Consider the following 21,251-nt stretch of genomic DNA (forward strand, 5'->3'; position numbering starts at 1 on the left):
ATAATAATATACCTACCACTAAACGGTAGGTATTGTTATAAAATTAGTTGGTATTTTTTTTTTTATATAGAGATAATTCTTTAATTGTTATGCCAACTGCAAAATAGTAGCTAAAAGAAGATAAGTAGTAGGTAAATAGCTACTATTTTTTAAAACGGTAGGTGTTAAATAAGAGTGGTAGGTAAATTACCTACCGATCTCTATAAACAGTAGGTATTAAATGTGATCAGTAGGTAAATTACCTATCGATGTCAAAGGAGTAGGTATTTTCACGGAGCGGTAGCTATAATAATAATAACCTACTGATTTAAATGCGGTAGATAAATTTGGTAGGTAATAAGACGGATTCTTGTAGTGACACAATAAGAACTTACTCAAGTTCCTAACTCGAACTTACTCAAGTTCCTAACTCGAACTTGATACAAGAATTCCCTCAAACCCTTTACCAATTCAAGTTCCCATTACAAGAGTTCACTCAAACCCTTTAACCCCAAACTCAAAATACAAACGCTTGATAATTTGGTTTAACTCTAGTATATAGAAACTGAATAACAGTAAAGGAACATGACACTCGTAGGAACTTGAAACTCGTAACGCTATTCCTTAAGCCAAACGTATGGAATGACAGAATTCTAACACTATGGAAAAACACTAGTCAGACCTTATGGAATGACACCCGTCATACAATTTGAAACTCACTTGAACTTGTATATTTATAGCAGTCTTTTAGAATGAACGTGGGATTAATCATGTGTTAGTGGTTAAACCATTATTCCATGACGTTCCTTACTCGAAGGAACACGTTCCTCAATCATCCCATGATCTCCATGATCACTGTAAAACGTGGGAGTGTTTTTAGTTACTGCTCCTTAATTTTAGCAACCACTTTAAGCATTACTTGAAAATCTGATTTAATAGAAAACATATTAATTAATAAAACTGAAATAATATCCTTTTAATAAAAATATTTATCTTTAAATTATTTCTGTAAAAACCGAATAATATTTTTATTATCTTTAAAAAAATAAAATCTTTTCCTTAAAAAGATTTTCCATAAAATCAGATTTTTCCTTAAATAAAACGGTTACCTAGAATCTAGGCATAATTTAGTCAACTGACATAAATGAACCGTTGTAATGCTCCATCCTAAGTCTAGTTCCTTTTAATAGTTAGTAGCTTAGATTAATAGACAACCACGTATGTTCCTTTAGAGAGGAACAGACAGACAATTTCTTTAACAACACTCATCATACGTATTATAAATTTAGGTCTTTTATTTTCCAAAAATTGAAAAGATAAAATTAAAATAATTAAAATCAGATTCCTAAAGAAACCGATTTTATTAAATCTTTTTTATTTAAAACTTATCTTTTATTTTAAAACTAAAGCTTATCTTTTATTTTAAAACTAAAACTTATCTTTTATTTCAAAACTAAAACTTACTCCCTCCGTTTCCGAAAGATCTTCCCACTTACTGTTCCTACAGATACCAAGGAAAATCAAGTTGTGTGGGGCATGGTGTGAGTAAAGTAGGAGAGAGAAAGGGGTTAAGATAAATAAACAAATAAAAAGGGGTTAAAGTAGGAGAGAGAAAGGGAGTAAAATTGAATTAATAATGTAATGGTGGACCATATGATAGTGACATGAGAGGGTAAATAGGGAAATTTGTTTTACCAAATAAGGAATAAAGCAAAAGAGGGAAGATCTTTTGGAAACACCTTAAACGGAAAGAGGGAAGATCTTTAGGAAACGGAGGGAGTATCTTAAAACAACCAATCCCTATAATTTATAAATAATTAACCAAGTAGAGATTTATTAAGAAATAAACTCTAAATAAATTCTTATAGATAAAGATAATAATATGCATCAGATTTATTGACTCTTAAATATTTTTGACTTTAAGTTCCACGAGTTCCTTTGACCTTACGAGTTCCTTTAGTCCTTGTTCCATTACCTTTCACGTTCCCACATACTTACATGAATCCTAGAAAATAAACTCATATTTTTCTGCCTTCATGCTCCACGCTGCTCCAACTCAAGAACCGCATGTTGATAGCTCCACCTTTGGAACTTCAGTGTGCTAGTTCCTTTAAGAAACTTCGCACTCATAGTTCCTGCTCAGGAACTTCTTGTTTCAACTCTGAAACGTTATATTGCTGCTCCCACTCAGGAACTGCTCCAGAACTTCATATTCAATGTTCCTCATAGAATGTACCTAGGAACCACTCTATTTGTGTTCCTTATAGGAACTCTTTTAGGAACTTCACTTGTGGGAAGACCTTCATGATGTGATATATTCAACCTTTGATGACTTGTTTCATGTTAATGTAATATGCACATCTCAAACACACATGTTAGTTAGATAATCATCATTTGTTTACAATCATCAAAATACTATATGACTCAACATCTTAAACTGTCTTTCTTTCTCTGACGCTTCCAAAAACTTCTCACACAGTCGCGAAGATTCGTCGCGATGAGTCAGCAATTTTGGGTTTACACCTGTAGAAGAAACGTTGTAAGAATTGTGTTAACGTCACGACATGTTAACAAACGACAAAAACATTACGAACCTCCTACGTTCCAACCTCCAATTAACATTTTTCCAACTTCCCCCAAGGAAGACTTCTTTACAAAGACATGTCAGTTTTTCCAACCTCTTTCGTTCTTTGCCTTAACCCTCATTTCGTAGCATAATAGCAGGTCATGGAGGGTAATAGGTTCCTCCCACGACGCCATCACCCTGTCAACGACCCTCGAGCACGTTTTAGCATAATAGGGGCATTATTTGCCAAGGACTAATTTGGTAAATTTGCATCAGATCTCTAACTATGGGGGGGAAAGGTAGGCAAAAACCTATTTTAAAAGGACATTCATATAGGACCACCCAATTACTCGAGCACGTTTTAGGTTGTTCGTGAGATTTGACGTTCCTAATGATGGTGTCGGTTGGTCAATTCCCTAGATCTAGAAATTTCATCATATCCTCCTCCGTCATGGTTGATTGTTCATCCTCACATTTAGTTCTCTTTTCTACCACTTTTTCCTTTCCCTTTGATTTTTCTTGGTTTTTCACGAAATTCCTAATGCTACGTCTACTAGGGGGCGATAAGTGCAACTAAAGAAGAAAAAAAATTGAGAAACAAAGTTCAACAGTGGCTAGAAGTTACCCGCTGCTGAGGAGTGAGTTCGGCGAAGTTCAGCGGAGATTTATATAATAAAGTTAATTATTTGAAGAGAGAGAAAAAGGTAGCATAAGGTTTGAATTATTTGGCACGATTTTTATAGCCACAGTTGCAATCATGAGACTTACAACGGATAAGTAATTAATTGCACGGTTTTCAATTATCTTTTACACGCTAACCTTTGCGTTATCTTTGCTACGTCTACTAGTTGCTTGCTTTTTCTTTATCTGTTAGCAATGGTCTAGCATAATGATGCTCGCATTGATCCTTGTATTTTGTATCTGATGAAAGTTGCATTTAACTAACAATATTCTTATGGTTCTTGGACTCTCCCCATTTCAACAATTGGGGGCAAATTGTTATGCCTGAAATTCCAGGTTGATGCTGAAGTAATGACACAAGGACTTTGACGCAATGATACAAGATCAGTGACATTATGCAAAAGGATGTTGATGCAAAGACTGGGTTAATGGAGTCCAAACTTATTGTCCGAGAATGAAGGAGTTAAGTTGACAATTGTGCTTTGCCAACGGGAATAAAGGAGCTCAAAAGTTGCAAAGATAGAGGAAATGGTTGCAGTGGAACGAGCTTTAGGCGGAGAAGTTCCGAGATTCTGGCAAAGATCCGTTGGAGCTAAGCTAGATAGTAGCAGTATTATTTAATTAGAGAAAAAGCCAAAAGAAAGATCATCTGAACTTCAAGAGAAAAATACATAAGAAAAATGCATTCAATACTCTTGTTTTACACATTACTTGTACTTGGATCAAATAACTAAGATTATAACGATTGTGGTTCATCTTGGACGATAGTCATTGATAGTGGATTGGTAGACTCATCTCCACCCACGATTTTTACCCACCTTCATTGGGGTTTTCCGTGTCACCATTTCTTTGTGTCATTCCCTTGAAAATCCCCCTTTGCATTTATTTCTCATAACGATCATACAGGTATCTGTTTGTTGTGGTCCCTAACTTCGATTTTTGTCGCTAAGGCAAATTTTAGCATAAGCACTTGGTACATAGTTATTGCCTTATTGCGTCGCATGTAGGTTAGAAGAGGTTTTTTTATAATGATATAGAAGTATATACTGATTCAAAAGTAGGACTCAAGTACGTACTTTATTCAGACCTTTCGAAAAGGAATGTAATTGGTCAGGTTATTTTGGATCCATTTTTGTTTTTGGCCAAATCTTTAAAACAGCCAAACACTTATACAATATAGCAAAAAGAAAATGAAATCTAAGAAGGTTTCCATTTGAATAGCAAACAACACCAAGTCATCAATCCCTATTTCTTCTGAATAGCTATTTTTAGTTCCTTAATGAATCTATCAACATTTTCTTCTGAAGACCCTTCTATCGTTACTGCATCATGTAACATTTGCTTGATTCCCTTGATTCTTTTATGGAGCTCACACCCTATAGTTCCACTTATTAAATCCTTTATTTTTCGCATTACCTCCTCCTTCTTGACGGGCTTCACTTCACAAAGGTTGCACCCAACCTTCCAATCATCCACAATTAGTTTGCGATTAGTAAACTGATCGGTCAATAAAGGAAAGCACAATAATGGAACTTCACACCATATACTTTCTAACGTAGAATTCCAACCACAATGTGTTAAAAATCCTCTTATTGCACGATGAGATAACACGGCTTTTTGACAAGTCCACGGTACAATCATTCCTCGATCACGAACCTCATCTCTAAAACCATCCGGAAGTGGATCCGGATCATCAGAGCTCACCATATCAGGCCGAATAACCCATAGGAAGTTAACCCCACTAAGCTTGATTCCATTTGCTATCTCCTCAAGCTCTTCCTTACTAATATGTGCATAACTACCAAAAGACACGTACAAAACCGAGCTAGGAGGTTTGGAGTCTAACCAAAGGGTGCAATCAAACTCGGCCCATAGGCTAGTCGCCACCGGCATTTTAGTGAAGCCGGGTGGAAATAGAGGCCCAATAGCGTAGAATGGGACATGAGCTTCTACTGCTGTGATGGTGTCAGCCTCGAGTTCTTGTACCGTATTACCGAGTATAAAATGAGCTCGTCTAGTATCGTCCAACGCTTGAAAGTTGTACTGAGGATGAAAGGCTGTTAAATCTTCTTCTTGAAGATATGATGTCAAATCTGTTCGATTAAGTGACTTTATTCCTGGAATGTAGTCTATGCTACCCTTGCGCACACTTGATCCTAATTGAGGAATGGAAAACTGGTTAACATGTTAAAAGACTCACGATATAGTTGAGCTACAGTATAGCATAACAAAATGATACTAGTATAAAGTTAAGGGAAAAAGGATATTGCAATTCTCAAAAGAATATGCCCTATAATTTTGGACTATTATATCTAGTACTGTGATATTTTTATGTGTAGTCGTCTAGATTCTAAACGAATATGCTCCATTATTAGGAAATGTTCAACCGCATATATGTTATCCACATGTGAGTTGTCGTCCTACATTGGAGAAAGAAGAGAGGAAGTAATATAATATAAGCTGGATGAGCTACTCCTATTATTGTCAATTAATTTTAATATATATAAAACCTTTTTTGAACTTGTCTGTATGTGGACTTAACTCGCCGCAAATTAGATCCTGCACCGAGGTGTAGGATGAGCATCCTGCACCTTGCCCATGTGGCTGACTTTTGGCAATATTTTTGAAAGTGGGCCACCTCTTTCTCTCTCATCACGTGAAACAATTTTTTTAATGTACAAATGCATATGGTTTGGTGTACAATAATCTACGAGTGTACATTTAGGGATTTTCAGTGATCAAAGCAATGACCATCAATGTACATTGTGATTTTATTGAATTTCGGTATGAGAATGTAATTGTACATATTGAATTTCATTAGTGAACAAACATCAAACACACCAGTGTACAAAGAATGGAAATTACTCACTTGACATATTTCGGTATGGGACTGTAATTGTACATATTGAATTTCATTACTGAACAAACAAACACACCCAGTGTACAAAGATTGCAAATTACTCACTTGACATCAACTTCATGAATTGGGTTACTTTCAGCTGGGGGATTGTCATTGTACATTTTGATTTTATTAATGAACAACCATGAAGCCAAGGATGTACAAGGAGGTTGAGTGTGGAAAAGAGAGAAGTGGTGAATTTCGGTATGAGACTGTAATTGTACACATTGAATTTCATTAGTGAACAAACATCAACACACCTAGTGTACAAAGATTGCAAATTACTCACTTGACATCAGCTTCAGGAATTGGGTTACTTTCAGCTGGGGGCTGTCATTGTACATTTTGATTTTGTTAATGAACAACCACGAAGCCAAGAATGTACAAGGAGGTTGAGTGTGGAAGAAGAGAAGTGGTGAACAGTATATGGGGGGACATCAAATCAGTTATTAAATGGTGAACAGTAAATGTCAAATCATTTACTTTTTGAAATTTCGATTTTGTACATTGGATGTAAGGGGAATGTATATTGGCTGTCAAATCAATTACTTTTTGCATGTTCGTTTTATTCTTTTTGCCTTGCATTTTGGACAAGGTGCAGGATGCTCATCCTACACCTTGGTGCACCATCTACGCATTGTTAACTCGCCTCCTCCTTATAAAGTTGCCCAAACCTATTTTCACTCTATCAACTTCATCACAAAATGATTAAACATGAGCCAGACAATTCAATTATTCATCAATAACTAATTAACTATGGTCAAAGAAATAGTTCCTTTCTTTTTAAAATGTCACTTCTTTCTCTGTCTCTATATCACATGCTTTTCTTTCTCTCTCTATCCATTCAACACTTGCAAACAAATTACGCGTACTCTAGATTTCATCCTAAATAAACTCATATAAATTATGAGTAATAAAATACTCCATTATTCGACATGTTTGCACTTTGTACTTGCTTGAGTTACCACTAATAACGTCCCTCCAGATAGTTTTTTAATTAATTAATTACTTTTATGACAACTACATAATAAACATTCACATGGTTGACACTTGACACCCACTAAACAAGAAAGGAAATGGTCAATATGTCCCTACGAGAGATACATAAAACAAGAGATATCCGGAGTAAATATTAGGGGGAGAAATTTAAGAAAAGAAGTAAATTGAACAATTGTCACTAAGAAAGATGAAAAAACAATGGTATTGATACGGGTTTTGCAATTCTTAATCCTATCACTACCTAAATAAGGCATTGACAACATGCCAATGAATTTTCTACCTCTTAATTATCATTTTCATTTACATGTTCTAATCCCCAAAATCTCATACTCGAATACCAATTACCAAATACCCCATTAATGATCAGTCCCATGTAAAAAAAATGCAACATTTGACTCGACACATTCTCCTAAATTTGTATTTCATTTCTTATATATTTAGTTTTATTTTGAAAAAAATTATGTGAACTTAATATTTTGATATTTTATACATCGTATTTATTCAAATAAGATATTCCATGATTATATATTTAGTTAAGTATTTAAAAGAATTTACAGTGAAAAGTTTACAAAGTTTGACTTACATAATAAAAATAGGGTTATGTTATATGCAGTCGTTAGGGTTGCATATAAGACATAAATACACTATTTAAAATGGAAATAAATGATCAATTAATGCAACTTATTTCTATTTTTAACTTCTTATATACAGCCCTTAAAAATGCATATAACTTTTTCCATAAAAATGTTGCAATTTAGTCGAATGGAGAAAATATATCAAATTACCAAATAACCCTCTAATAACCAATTCCATAATATAACTCAAAATGCCCCACTTATAATCAATTCTACAAATTAAAAGACCTTTAATGAGTGGGCAAGTGGGTGAATAAAGACATTTGCAGTTTGCACGTTCTTCTCGCTACGGGCATATATAACAACAATGTCAATAAAGCATTTCATCTAACTCAATTAAGACACGATGTGACAACTAAATCTAGATCAAACATAATAAAGAAATCATACCCAAAAAAAAAAATGAAATTTACCTGGACCAATATGGCCATTTTCCTTGAGCAAATGACGATGAAAGTAGATATCAAGCACCATTGCATTCTCAGTCCAAAACGACACATGAAACAAACCAAACTTGCTAGCCAACTTTGACGCCCAAACAAAGTAACTATCAGCAACCAAGCAACAAGGAACCAATGGTCGAGATCTTACGATCTTACTTACAGCCAACTCTAAATGAGCTGGGAAACAATACGTAGTGGCACCTCTCCACTGATCATGGTACAATGATCGATCAAACTCTAAGGGTAACCCGTCGGTTATTGTCACGTACTCAATGTCGAGGCCCGAATACTTCTTTCGGGCCTCGACAAATATATCGCCACCGTCTTCTAAGACGGTGGCGTTTGATAGAGTGATCTTATGGTGAATGTGGTCAGTATTGATGAATGTGATGGAGAAGCCTTTGGATGCTAGCTTGATTGCTAGATGTACAAATGGGATTACATGCCCTTGTTGAGGAAGAACTACTAGTATTGCATGAAGTTTTTGCTTCTCATGATTTGAGTTTGAGTTTGAGTTGTTGTTGTTTTCCATATTTTCTTTGTTTCCTCTTTGTTGTGAAACAAATGAAAGTTTTTTTTTGAGTTTGCTATGAACTTAATGTGGGACTACACTATAAAGACGTATAGTCTATATGTCTTTATATGTGTTAGATGCTTTTACTGTATACGCATTAATTAAAAGCGAAGAAAAACAGAAAGAAACAAGTTGACAGGAGTCATCATGGCCACCTTTGTCTCCAATTAAACTTGATCTCATTTCCCAAGTTGACAGGAATTATATTCGCGTTGGATTTATACTTTAATATTGTTGGATATAGTCGTCGAGCTATATTCTTTTGATTATTAACCTTATTTTGTTTGGATTCGAATTATGCAAATGCGAAATTCTCCCTCCGCTTCTTTCCCTTGCAACATAACCTCGTATTTTTAGGAGGATCATAAGAAAGGTAAACAAATAAATTAATTAAAATAATTCAAACACTTATTAACTTAATTACTCTTCATACCATTATTCAAAATTTATTAAAAAAATTGTTCATCTACTTCGTGTATTATTATAGATACAAAATCATGTAGACTCATCGAGTATCCAATGATGAAACATATCGTCATCCTAAGTGGTCCAGTCGAAAAGAAGAGCAATCCAACCAGCTAAGCTATTTAGAAGATATAAGTTCTATTTATTAAATCCAAGCTCAGTTTTAAAAACCCAATTAATTATTCATCACAATTAATTTTATTTTAAATTAATATTATTTATTCTTGATAATTAATTTTTAAAGGATATTTTGAAAATCATATTTTCATTCCTTATGATAGTTGATTTCGGATTTCGGATTTCGGATTTCAAAGAATAGATTTTTATCAAAAGATAAAAAAGAATCTTAAAAAAATTAAAAAAACGGCCAGAAAAGCACATGCTATGCGTTAAGCGAAAAGTTGTGCGCCATGCACATAATTTTGTTTTATCTTTTCAATTTGTTATTCATACCTTTGAATTTCCTATTTCAAGTTTCAAGATTGCTTCTCTTGCAGATCGTAAGACAAGACACATGCGACAAAGGTATTATTCGTAAGGGTCAATTCCAACTTAATGCTTGTTTTACTAACCATCTACTTGTCACGATGTAGATCTTAAAGGAAATTAGTGATATACTCCCTCCGTTTTCTAAAGATCTCCCCTCTTTCCGTTTAAGTGCGTTTCCAAAAGATCTTCCCTCTTTTACTTTATTCCTTATTTGGAACTTTTTTCCTCTTTTTACCCTCTCATGTCTCTATCATATATATGGTCCACCATTACATTATTAATTCAATTTTACTCCCTTTTTCTCTCCTGCTTTAACCCATTTTTATTTGTTTATTTATTTTAACCCCTTTCTCTCTCCTACTTTACCCACCTCACACCCCCACACAACTTGATTCTCATTGGTATATGTAGTAACAGTAACAAGGAAGATCTTTAGCAAACGGAGGTAGTACTGTACATTCTTCTCTAAATTTCCTTTTTTTATATTTTCGTTTACATTACAATATCATATTCATATGCATTATTGTATGATTTAATGCTTTCATCACCTGATATGATTATTTTTGTTAATCAAATACCTAAAGACAGTTCTAACATCAAATTCAGATAATTTGGACAACATGTTAGGTTCCCTGTAATTTGATTACATAATAACATGTCACTAAAAATTAATCTTCTGTTTGTTTAATGAGCCGACATAATATTATGTGGCTATTTATTTGCATAAAACATGACATGAAAATGTTAACTAGAGGCCATCAATGGGAGGATTTGATTCTTGATATTATTCGTACATTCACGGCTTGAACTCAATCTATGGTTCATTGACCATAACTGGAGTCATCATCGGGAAATCTACATTGTATGAGTCCCTGAGTTGTCCCTACGATTTTCCAATATCTGATTAGGTTTGTGAGTGTTCCTTCAAGAACTTATTTGCGACTTCAAATCATTTTCAATAAAAACCTTTGCAAGGAGGTAGTCAGATACGTGCTCATTCCCCATAGGCGAATAAAAACAGGCCTACAATCATACTCCTAAAAGTGCGTGCCAAAAGATTATATTGCAAGTAAAAAGATACAGAGGAAATATATGGTAAGATTGTATTTGTAGTGCAACTTGGACATTATAGATTTACAGTTATCACCCATCAACCACATTAAAAATGAATATTACTAATGCTTAAGTTATTAAAACTAACTCAAGCTAACACTCAACAATACCTAAAACAGCCAGTTGAAAAAAAGGTACCGTAAATTGAATTCCAGCCAAGTTGATGTGCTACTACAATAATCCAGCCATAATTCTAAGGTTCCGACTAATTGCACATATTAATAAATAAATTTTGATGGATCCACCACTAAGCACCTTGCCATAGAAGCAGCACAAGCCACCCTCTCATAAAAGCATCTTCCCTACCTCCACCAAGCTACCAAGCCACCGATACCACCAAAACAACCTTCTCAACCACCGAAACCACTATTCCAACCATCTTCCTTGGCCCTGATGTGTAAGAGAGAGATAAAAGGGGTTTTCAGGGTTTCATTTGTGGTGGAGATGGTGCTTATGTTTTAGGTGATTGATGATTACAATGTGAAGTACTATAGACTATGTTGTCATATTCTCTGTCAGAAACAAAAGTACAAAGATGAAATTAAGCTTATTTGTAAATTTTAGTCGACCTAACTTTATAACTTTTGGGAGAATGTTAGGCTTAGACATGTATAATAATTAATAGGTGTGCACCATTTCTTCTGAGTTCAGGCAAGAAAACTTGCCTCAGAGTTATTCCCAACTCAACCTTGCCTGAACACTGTTGTGCGGTAAAAATCTACCGGTATTTGACCAAATTTAGGGACATGACCAGAGCTGAGGACATGTCCTGATTTAGTCTACATGACCGGAAAGTACGTGGCATAATTCAGCGTCGAACCAAGTCATACCCATTGAAGCAGTTGAGATAATCAAGGGGAACTCGCCACAAGTATAGGGGGTAGTTAGTTGGAATATTGGTCATTTGTACAACCTACAACGGTAACATTAGTTAGGACTCTTATTATAAATAGAACTTATGTAGCCAAATATAAGGCATCAGGTACAATCTACTCTACTTCTTGGCTTATTTCTTCAGTATTCCTGTATTCTCTCATCAGTTTTATTCGCAACAATACGATCTTCATTTATTTTTTATCCACTTAGATTGATTGCCTAGACTAGTCTTCATAGATTGATCCTACTTAGTGAAATTTATCCAAAACAATTTGGTGCCCACCGTTGAGGCATTCAATCTAAAAAGTGCTCTCTAGATATTCGTATTCCACAAAAATCAATCGCAATACCATGGCTGGAAATATCCCTTCCTCTGTGGAAGAAATCTGGAAGCGCCTCAATGAAAAGATCGATATTCTCTAAAAAGAAAACGATGTGATGCATGGCCAAGTCTAATCCACCGTCTTTATGACGACATCATCCTCTCGTCATCAGGCACGCCGTAGCATCGAGGCGCAACGACTCACCTAGATATGGATAGCATCACCCCTCCTCGAAGTCACCCTGCACCACAAAATTCTCCTATATATGTCCCAGTCATCTCACAAATATCAACACCTCCACTAACGCGCCATGCTATCACCATCGCTGCTACCCCTTTGGCCAGTGACCCCATACTGGTCGAGGATGAAACCCATCTATTTGGTTTCAACCCTTTTCAAACTCCTTCAACATTTTCAACCTTCGGGTCATCATCCCGATCCGTGCCCAATGCACCACCTCGTCCAAACTCTTTTAGAAATGTCTATGTGTTTAACACTACAAATCGAACATGTGTCACCTTCCCATAGATTCCTCCTCCTCCTTAAACTTCCTCTATCGCATTCACTCAAAATGTACTTCCTTTAAGTCAACCTGCCAGCGTCCCCATCACCTATAGAGTCGGCACCCTAACCTCCCATGTCCAGTCTAAATTTAACCTGCCTCCAAGGATGGACTTTCTTCACCCTATCCTTGGTAGCATGAATGAAGCCATGGAGCAAAAAAATTTCCCTCTTACAAGAAATGATAAATAAAACCCAGGGGTGACCCCCGCAATAGCTGAGGCAAAACCAAACAATTATGCTGACTCGCCTTATGCAGATCATATTGATAACATTGACATCCCCAAAGGTTTAGTGCTCAGAATATCCAACTATATGATGGGACCACTGACCCCATCGAAAATATCAAGCAATACAAGCAAAGAATGATGACCATTCCTATTCCTCGTGACATGAGAGAAGCTAGTATGTGTAAAGGGTTCGGGTCCACTTTGTCCGGTCCTGCCCTAGACTGGTTGACTAATCTGCCAAATGGATGCATTACCTCGTTTGCAGAGCTTCAGAACATGTCCAATAAACAGTTCGCCAGTTGTCGTAAAGTCTCACAGAGATATTAATCGCTTCAACACAGAGAAGGTGTCCATTCCTAATTGTGACATCCCAACAACTACTGAAGCATTCAGACAAGGACTGTACGGGGATTCTGGCCTCTATAAAGACTTGACCAAGTACTCTTGCACCAAGTTTGAAGATGCATTGAACAAAGCTCTCTCTCAAGTCCTCCTAGAAGAAGATATTGACGCCAGAAAGGAGCCCTTTGAACCTGACCGGTCTAGCATAAAGTATACGTGGAATCGACGACGAGATAGTAGACCAAAGCCATATGATCAGCAGCCAACGACTAGTATGTCGCTGTAGTAGAAGACGAGGAACCAGATTGGAAGGACGAATCCGAGCATCACCCGAAATAGAAGAATACAACTTTTGCCTGAGCACCACAGGACTCATCAACCATCTGGCAAAGCTCGGAGACACAGTCTAATGGCCACCTAAATCATCATGCCCAAGAGACCGCAAACATCCATCTAAATGGTTTGACTATCATGAAGACATTGGTCATGTGACTAATGATTGCATCGCCCTCCGCAGAGATGTCTCTTATCTCCTAAAGAATGCTCATCTCAAAGAAATCATGTCCGAGAAGGCCAAGACAACTGTTTCCAATGAGAAATCAACATTTGCTCCCCAAAAGCCTCCTACCCCTCCTTCTCATGTTAAAATTATTAATGTTATTACAGGAGGATCCGACGTTTGTGGTTTAACTAACACTACAGCTAAAAGATATGCCAAGGAATGCTATATGGACAAACCTACCCGAAGGCGTGTCATCAACCTGGGACCAACAATCACTTTTGATGATGTGGATGTAGTAGATGCTTCAGCATTCCACCATGATGGCCTAGTCATCTCTCTCTTTTTTGGCAACTGCCTAATCAAAATAATCCTAGTGGACAATGATAGCTCGACCAATATCATTATACTAGACACTAGTACAGATGGGGCTAAGTGAAAGCAACGTGGTAAAAAAGTCTATAGTTCTAGTCGGCTTCAATGGAGAGGCTAAGAACAACATTGGAGAAATCTCCTTGCATGTTTATGCCGAAGGCATCAACCTACAGATAAAATTCTTTGTCATAGAATGTGTGTATGCTTATAACATAATTCTCAACAGACCCTGGATCCATGAGATGAAGGCTATTATGTCATCCTACCATCAAAGAGTGAAGGTCCCAACCCCCTGGGGCATCCTCGAGATCAAAGGTGACCATAGAGTTGCCAAGGAGTGTTAGAAAGCCACGCTCAAGCCTTCTAGTGCCCAGAAAGAGGTGGCGTAGCAATTACAGGAGCAGTCCGCACCCAGCAGCTATGTGGAGCCAGAATCTGAACTTCGACGAAGTGGTCCTTGACTCATAATTTCCTAATCAAGTAGTTCAAATGGGCTTCGATCCACCTGACGAGGTAAGGATTGATATTATTACTTTTTTACGCGTTAATCGTGATTGATTTACTTGGAAGCATGATGACATGACATGCATTAGCCCGGATGTCATCACACATAAATTACGGGTTAATCTTGATCACCCTCCAGTTCGGCAAAAGCGAAGAAAGTTTGTGCCAGAGCGCAACCAGACTATAAATGAAGAAGTTGAAAAACTGCTCGAACGTGATAAGACTAGAGGTACATTATCCTGACTGGTTGGCTAATGTGGTCGTTGTTTAAAACAAACATGGTAAGTGGCGTGTTTGTATTGATTTTACCGACCTCAATAAAGCATGTCCCGAAGATCCTTTTCCTGTCCCCCATATAGATGCCATGATTGATGCTACTACTGGCCATGATATGTTGACCATGTTGGATGCTTTTACTGGTTATAATAAAATCCTAATGCACCCAGAAGACTAAGAAAAAACAGTGTTCATGACCAACATGGACATCTACTGTTACAAGGTCATGACTTTTGGATTAAAATTATTAATGTTATTACAGGAGGATCTGACGTTTATGGTTTAACTAACACTGCAGCTAAAAGACATGCTAAGGAATGCTACATGGACAAAGCTACCCTGAGGTGTGTCATTAACTCGGGACCAACAATCACTTTTGAAGATGTGGATGAACTAGATGCTTCAGCATTCCACCATGATGGCCTAGTCATCTCTCTCTTTTGTGGCAACTGCCTAATCAAAATAACCCTAGTGGACAATGAAAGCTCGACCAATATCATTATACTAGACACACTAGTACAGATGGGGCTGAGTGAAGCGGTGGTAAAAAAAAGTCTATAGTTCTAGTCGACTTCAGTGGAGAGGCTAAGAACAACATTAGAGAAATCTCCTTGCATGTCTATGCCGAAGGCATCAACCTACAGGAAAAATTCTTTGTCATAGAATGCGTTTATGCTTATAACATAATTCTTGGCAGGCCCTGGATCCATGAGATGAAGGTTATTCCGTCATCCTGCCATCAAAAAGTGAAATTCCCAACCCCTTGGGGAATCCACGAGATCAAAGTAGGGGTGTTCATGGGTGGTTAACCATCCCGAAACAATTTTTCGGTTCGGTAACCGGAAGTTTCGGTACGCTCTTTCTGCGAACCGTAACCGTTTAAACCGGTTACCGCCTAAGCAGTTAACCGTTTTCTCGGTACGGTTTTTCGGTTAACCATTGTTTAAGTTATAATATTATGTTTTACTTAATGTACATATACATTTTCAAATTTTTTGTGCATATATTTAATATTATATATACTCTAACATAAAATGTATTATAAAGTGGATAATAAATCAATTGGAAAACATAACTAATACTAAGAATTCACTTCATTTCCTATTTACAGTGTTTATATTAGTATTAGAGTTTCTAAATAATTACATACTTCCTCTAATTGTTGTAACTTAGCAACAAATATTAGAATTAATGTAATTGTTTGAAAATGTTTCACAACAATTAAATAGAGAAAAAAAGATTTCGGTCGGTATTTCGATTAACCGTTTACTCAAAAATCATAACCGTAACCGTAACATTTAACCGCTAATTTTTTCGGTTCGGTAACCGTACCGTTCAAACTTTTTTTGTCGGTAGGGTAACCACCCATTTAGACCAGTTTTTCGGTATTTCGGTATGGTATTTCGGTTTTTTATGAACACCCCTAGCTCAAAGGTGACCAGAGAGTTGCCAAGGAGTGTTACAAAGTCACGCTCAAGCCTTCCAGCGCCCAGAAAGAAGTGGCATAGCAATTACAGGAGCAGTCCACACCCAGCAGCTCTGTGGAGCCATAATCTGAACTTCGACGAAGTGGTCCTTGACTCATAATTTCCTAGTCAAGTAGTTCAAACGGGCTCCGATCTACCTGACGAGGTAAGGAATGATATTATTACTTTTTTACGCGTTAATCGTGATAGATTTGCTTGGAAGCATGATGACTTGACATGCATTAGCCCAGATGTCATCACATATAAATTGCGGGTTGATCCTGATCACCCTCCAGTTCTGCAAAAGCGAAGAAAGTTTGTGCCAAAGCACAACCAGACTATAAATGAAGAAGTTGAAAAACTACTCGAACCTGGTAAGACTACATAGGTACATTATCCTGAATTGTTGGCTAATGTGGTCGTTGTTTAAAACAAAAACAGTAAGTGGCGTGTTTGTATTGATTTTACCGACCTCAATAAAGCATGTCCCTAAGATCCTTTTCATATCCCCCATATAGATGCCATGATGATTAATGCTACTGCTGGCCATGAAACATTGACCATGCTGGATGCTTTTACTGGTTATAATAAATCCTAATGCACCCAGAAGACTAAGAAAAACCAGTGTTCATGAACAACGAGGACACCTACTATTACAAGGTCATGACTTTTGGATTAAAAAATGCAGGGACAACTTACCAAAGATTGGTCAATCAAATGTTTGAAAAGAGAATTGGGCGTACCATGGAGGTCTATTTAGATGATATGTTGGTCAGGTCAACAAAAGCAACCGACCACGTCAAACACTTGGAATAAACTTTTCAAGTCCTCCGCTAGTACAAAATGAAGCTTAACCCATCCAAATGCTCTTTTGGTGTGTCATCACAAAAGTTTCTGGGTTACATAGTCACCCAGAATGGAATAGAAGCCACTCCTGAGCATATACGAGCCGTCCTCAACACTAGTGGAAAAAACCCCACCTGATGCGGTCAAAACTGGCCTATCAGATGCGATTTTGGTACGCATCAGGTGGGGGCGCAACAGGTCACTAATCATTTCTAATGCGGTCCAAAACCGCATTAGAAAACGATGATCTGATGTGGTTCAGAGGGAAAACCGCATCAGATTAGGTGATAATCAGATGCGATTTTCCCTCTAAATCGCATTAGATTATTAGCGTATATGTACAAAAAAAAAAAAAACAACAGACCTGCAAGCTGCAGGTCTGCAATACATTTTGATTTATTAAATTTCACGCCTCACCAATTCTAACATATACAAATTATCATATTCTAAAAAATTTTAACATATATACAAATTCTAATATATTCTAACAATCCAAAATTCTATACATATTCTAATATATTCTAACAATCCAAAATTCTATACAAATTCTAGCATACACCAAATTTATCAACTGTAATCAAAAATTTTAACCAAAAAAAAAATATATATACTCAAATTTCAATATATATACAAATTTTCATTCATAAAACACTTCTAATACTGAAAATAAATAGCAAAAGAACACAGATAACAAAATCTACATATTACGGAAACAATATGTAAAAAAAAAAAAAAAAGGTTTGACTCTAGAGAGAGAATCTATGTCTTCTATCTAGAAATCCAATAGAACAGTAACTTGACTAATTCTTCTGCAATTTCTTCTCAATACATTCTGTGTTGTAGCCATGGCAAAGAAATCAGGAGGAAATGCTCAAGGATTAGAAATGGGAAAGTTATTGAGAAAGTTAAAGCCACAGGTCCATCATTAGACTCACAAGCTTTGAGAACGAAGTCAATGGATGAATTATTAGGAATCGAGGCTTTGGACTTTGGTTTAGGGATAGGTCAACCTATGACACCTAAATCTTCAGTGCAGGAGTTGAAGAAACAATCAGAAATTCGGCATACCTTCAATGAGTGGTTGCAGTCCATTCACAAGAGTGCAGAAGTGAATCGTACACCAGCAGTTCGTGAAAAAGCATCAGATGGAGGCAATTCTGTTCCTATATTGTTTCAATTGGATGATGATCTTAATGTTGATCAGGAGGATCACATAGAAGGATTGAATGTAGAAAATTGTAAACATAATTATTTAAATGTTTCAAGTACTGTTCAATCTGAACCAGTGACTATAGAGATGGAGGACATACAGGAAGAAATTAATTTCTGGAATTCTTCCTTAGTTTGTTATGTGTTAGGTGCAAATCCACCCATTCATGTCATTGAAGGATATTTTCGAATGATTTGGAGAAATCATAGTGTGGATAAGGTGGCTATGGTGAAGAGAGGAATGTTCTTAGTAAGATTTAAGGCGATGGATGTTAGGGATCATGTAATCAATGGTCATTACTTCTTTGATAGGAAGCCACTAATCATGGAAAAATGGAATTCTGACATGGATTTTGAGAAGGATGAGCTGAAAACAGTACCTGTGTGGGTGCAATTCAAGTTGAATATGAAATATTGGGGAGAGAAATATTTGCATAAGATTGCTAGTCAGATTGGTGATCCAATCAAACGAGATGAAGCAACAAGAAATCGTGAGAAGCTACAATATGCTCGCATCTTAATTAAGGTTAAGATAGATCATACATTCCCTGAAGCTGTCTAGTTCTGAAATGAGAAAGGAGAGCTCACTGATGTTCCTGTGATATTTGAATGGTCACCTTTACAATGTGTTCATTGTAAAGAGTTTGGGCATAGTGTCAATGAATGTAGAAGGAAGCAAGTCAAAAAAGTATGGAGACCTAAACAACCTGCTCCCATTATATTGGAAGCGCTAGTAGAGGCACAACAAGTCTTGGGCCAGGAGGTTACAGAGGTTGTTAACCAGGGGGACATGGATCCAGAAGGCTTTCAAAAAGCCTTGAAGCCTATTAGAGTGAGAAGTTTAGCAAAAGTTCCCATGCCTACTCAGAATCACTTTCAAGCTCTCATAGAAGAAGAAGGAAGGCATTGCAGAACTGATGAGAACGAGAAAATAGACAAGGGAGGGGGAGATCCTCCCATATTGAATGGATAGACTCTTGTGTTGGAATGTAATAAGAGGCATTAGTAGCACTAGAAAGCAATTGGGGGTGAAGAAATATATTCACTCAAGTGCAGCTGGTGTTGTTAGCCTCTTAGAGACCAAGGTTAAAGCCCAAAACCTTGGTTGTTTATATCAGAGAATGTTTCAGGGATGGTGTTTTACATCCAATTCATCAATAATTGATAAAGGAAGGATCCTGGTAGCTTGGAAACCTACAAGCTTTCACTTGAACATCTGTTAATGTTCAGAGCAACTTATTCATTATTTCTTGAAACCTGTCAATGGAGCTAGGGGTTTCTATGTTACATTCATATATGCATTCACTGAATGAGGGAGAAGAATGAAGTTATGGGAGGAGTTGAGAATGATCATGACATCTTATCCATGGCTACTATGTGGTGATTTTAATTGTGTTATGTCTACTGAGGAAAGAATTGGGGCACCAATTAGAGAGGCTGAAATGGTAGACATCAGAGCTTGAATGATACACTGTGGATTACAGGATATTAAAGCATCTGGTAACTTTTACACTTGGAATAACAAACAAGAGGGAGTACATAGAGTATTCTCTAAGGTTGACAGAATGGTTGCAAACCATTCATGGTTAGATGCTTATTCTTCTGCAGAAGCACCCTTCCATAATGAAGGGTGAGTTTGATCACACTCCTGTGATGCTGACAATACAGCCTGGCCTTAGTTGGGGGGGGGGGGAAACCTTTCAAATACTTCACAATGTGGAGATCTTCTCCTAAGTTTCTGGAGATAATTTGAAGGCATTGGAGGGTAGAGGTCCAAGGGACCAAGATGTTTCAAGTTCTGAAAAAGTTGAAGAATATTAAGGTGGATTTGAGAAGATTGAACAAAGAAGGATATTCAGATATTCAGGCTGCAGATGTGAAAGCATATCATTCCATGATGGAGGCTCAACAGAGACTACATGGAAATCTGAGTAATTTGGCATATATAGCAGAAGAATTGGAGGCTTCTCATAATTATAAGAACACACATCAAGCTTATGTGGAATTTCTTTCACAAAAAGCTAAGACTAGGTGGATCAAGGATGGGGATGAAAATACATCCTTGTTTCACCAGAGTATTAGATCCAGGAAGCTACATAACATGATTTATAGTATATATGATGAAAATGGGAGCTGGTGTGATACTCCAGAATATGTCTCCCATGCTTTCTTATTATATTACCAGAAGCTACTTGGTGATAATATTGAAAGCAGAACACCAGTAATTCAGCAATTGGTGCAGGAGGGACCAGTTATTATAGAGGAGCACAAGGCAATATTAAATGCCCCATACACTGAGGATGAGATCAAGAAGGCTCTCTTCTCCATTCCAGGGTCCAAAGCACCAGGTACAGATAGATATAGGACATACTTCTACAGGGATGCTTGGGCTGTCATAGGTAAAGATATTATTGCTGTTGTGTTAGATTCTCTTCAAAGTGGAAGAATCTTGAAGGAGGTAAACACAACTGTAATAACTTCAATTCCTAAGACAACATGTCCTAAGAATGTCACAGAATATAGACCTATTTCTTGCTGCAATACATTGTATAAATGTATTACTAAGATCCTTTGCAACAGGCTTAGATTAGTGCTTCCTGACTTGATTATGGAAAATCGGGGGCTTTGTACATGGTAGAAACATTATTCATAATATAATGGTGATACAAGACTTAGTCAAGCACTATGGTAGAAAACAGACACAGCTAGGGTGTTTGTTAAAAATTAATTTGCAGAAAGCCTATGACACTGTCAATTGGAAGTTTCTAAGAGAGATGCTTGAAGCTCTAGTGTTCCCTCTGCAATTTAGGCTACTGGTTATGGAGTGTGTTACAACACCCAAATTTCCGCGGATGATTAATGGAGTGATAGGAGGCTATTTCAGTTCCACTAGAGGTTTGA

The 21,251-nt window shown here is 36.8% G+C and overlaps 1 protein-coding gene across 1 annotated transcript; it reads right to left on the bottom strand.

The window, feature by feature from the left end:
• Positions 1-4,284: 4,284 nt before the first annotated feature.
• LOC104886828 (UDP-glycosyltransferase 86A2) lies at positions 4,285-8,830 on the bottom strand. Its single transcript, XM_010671352.4, has 2 exons — positions 8,173-8,830; positions 4,285-5,382 (listed from the first exon to the last, which is right to left on the bottom strand). The coding sequence occupies exons 1-2, from the start codon at positions 8,732-8,734 to the stop codon at positions 4,472-4,474; spliced, it is 1,473 nt and encodes a 490-aa protein (XP_010669654.1). The 5' UTR covers positions 8,735-8,830; the 3' UTR covers positions 4,285-4,471.
• Positions 8,831-21,251: the final 12,421 nt, after the last annotated feature.

This window comes from Beta vulgaris, chromosome 2 (genome assembly GCF_026745355.1).
Source record: "Beta vulgaris subsp. vulgaris cultivar EL10 chromosome 2, EL10.2, whole genome shotgun sequence".
Lineage (NCBI taxonomy): Eukaryota > Viridiplantae > Streptophyta > Magnoliopsida > Caryophyllales > Amaranthaceae > Beta > Beta vulgaris.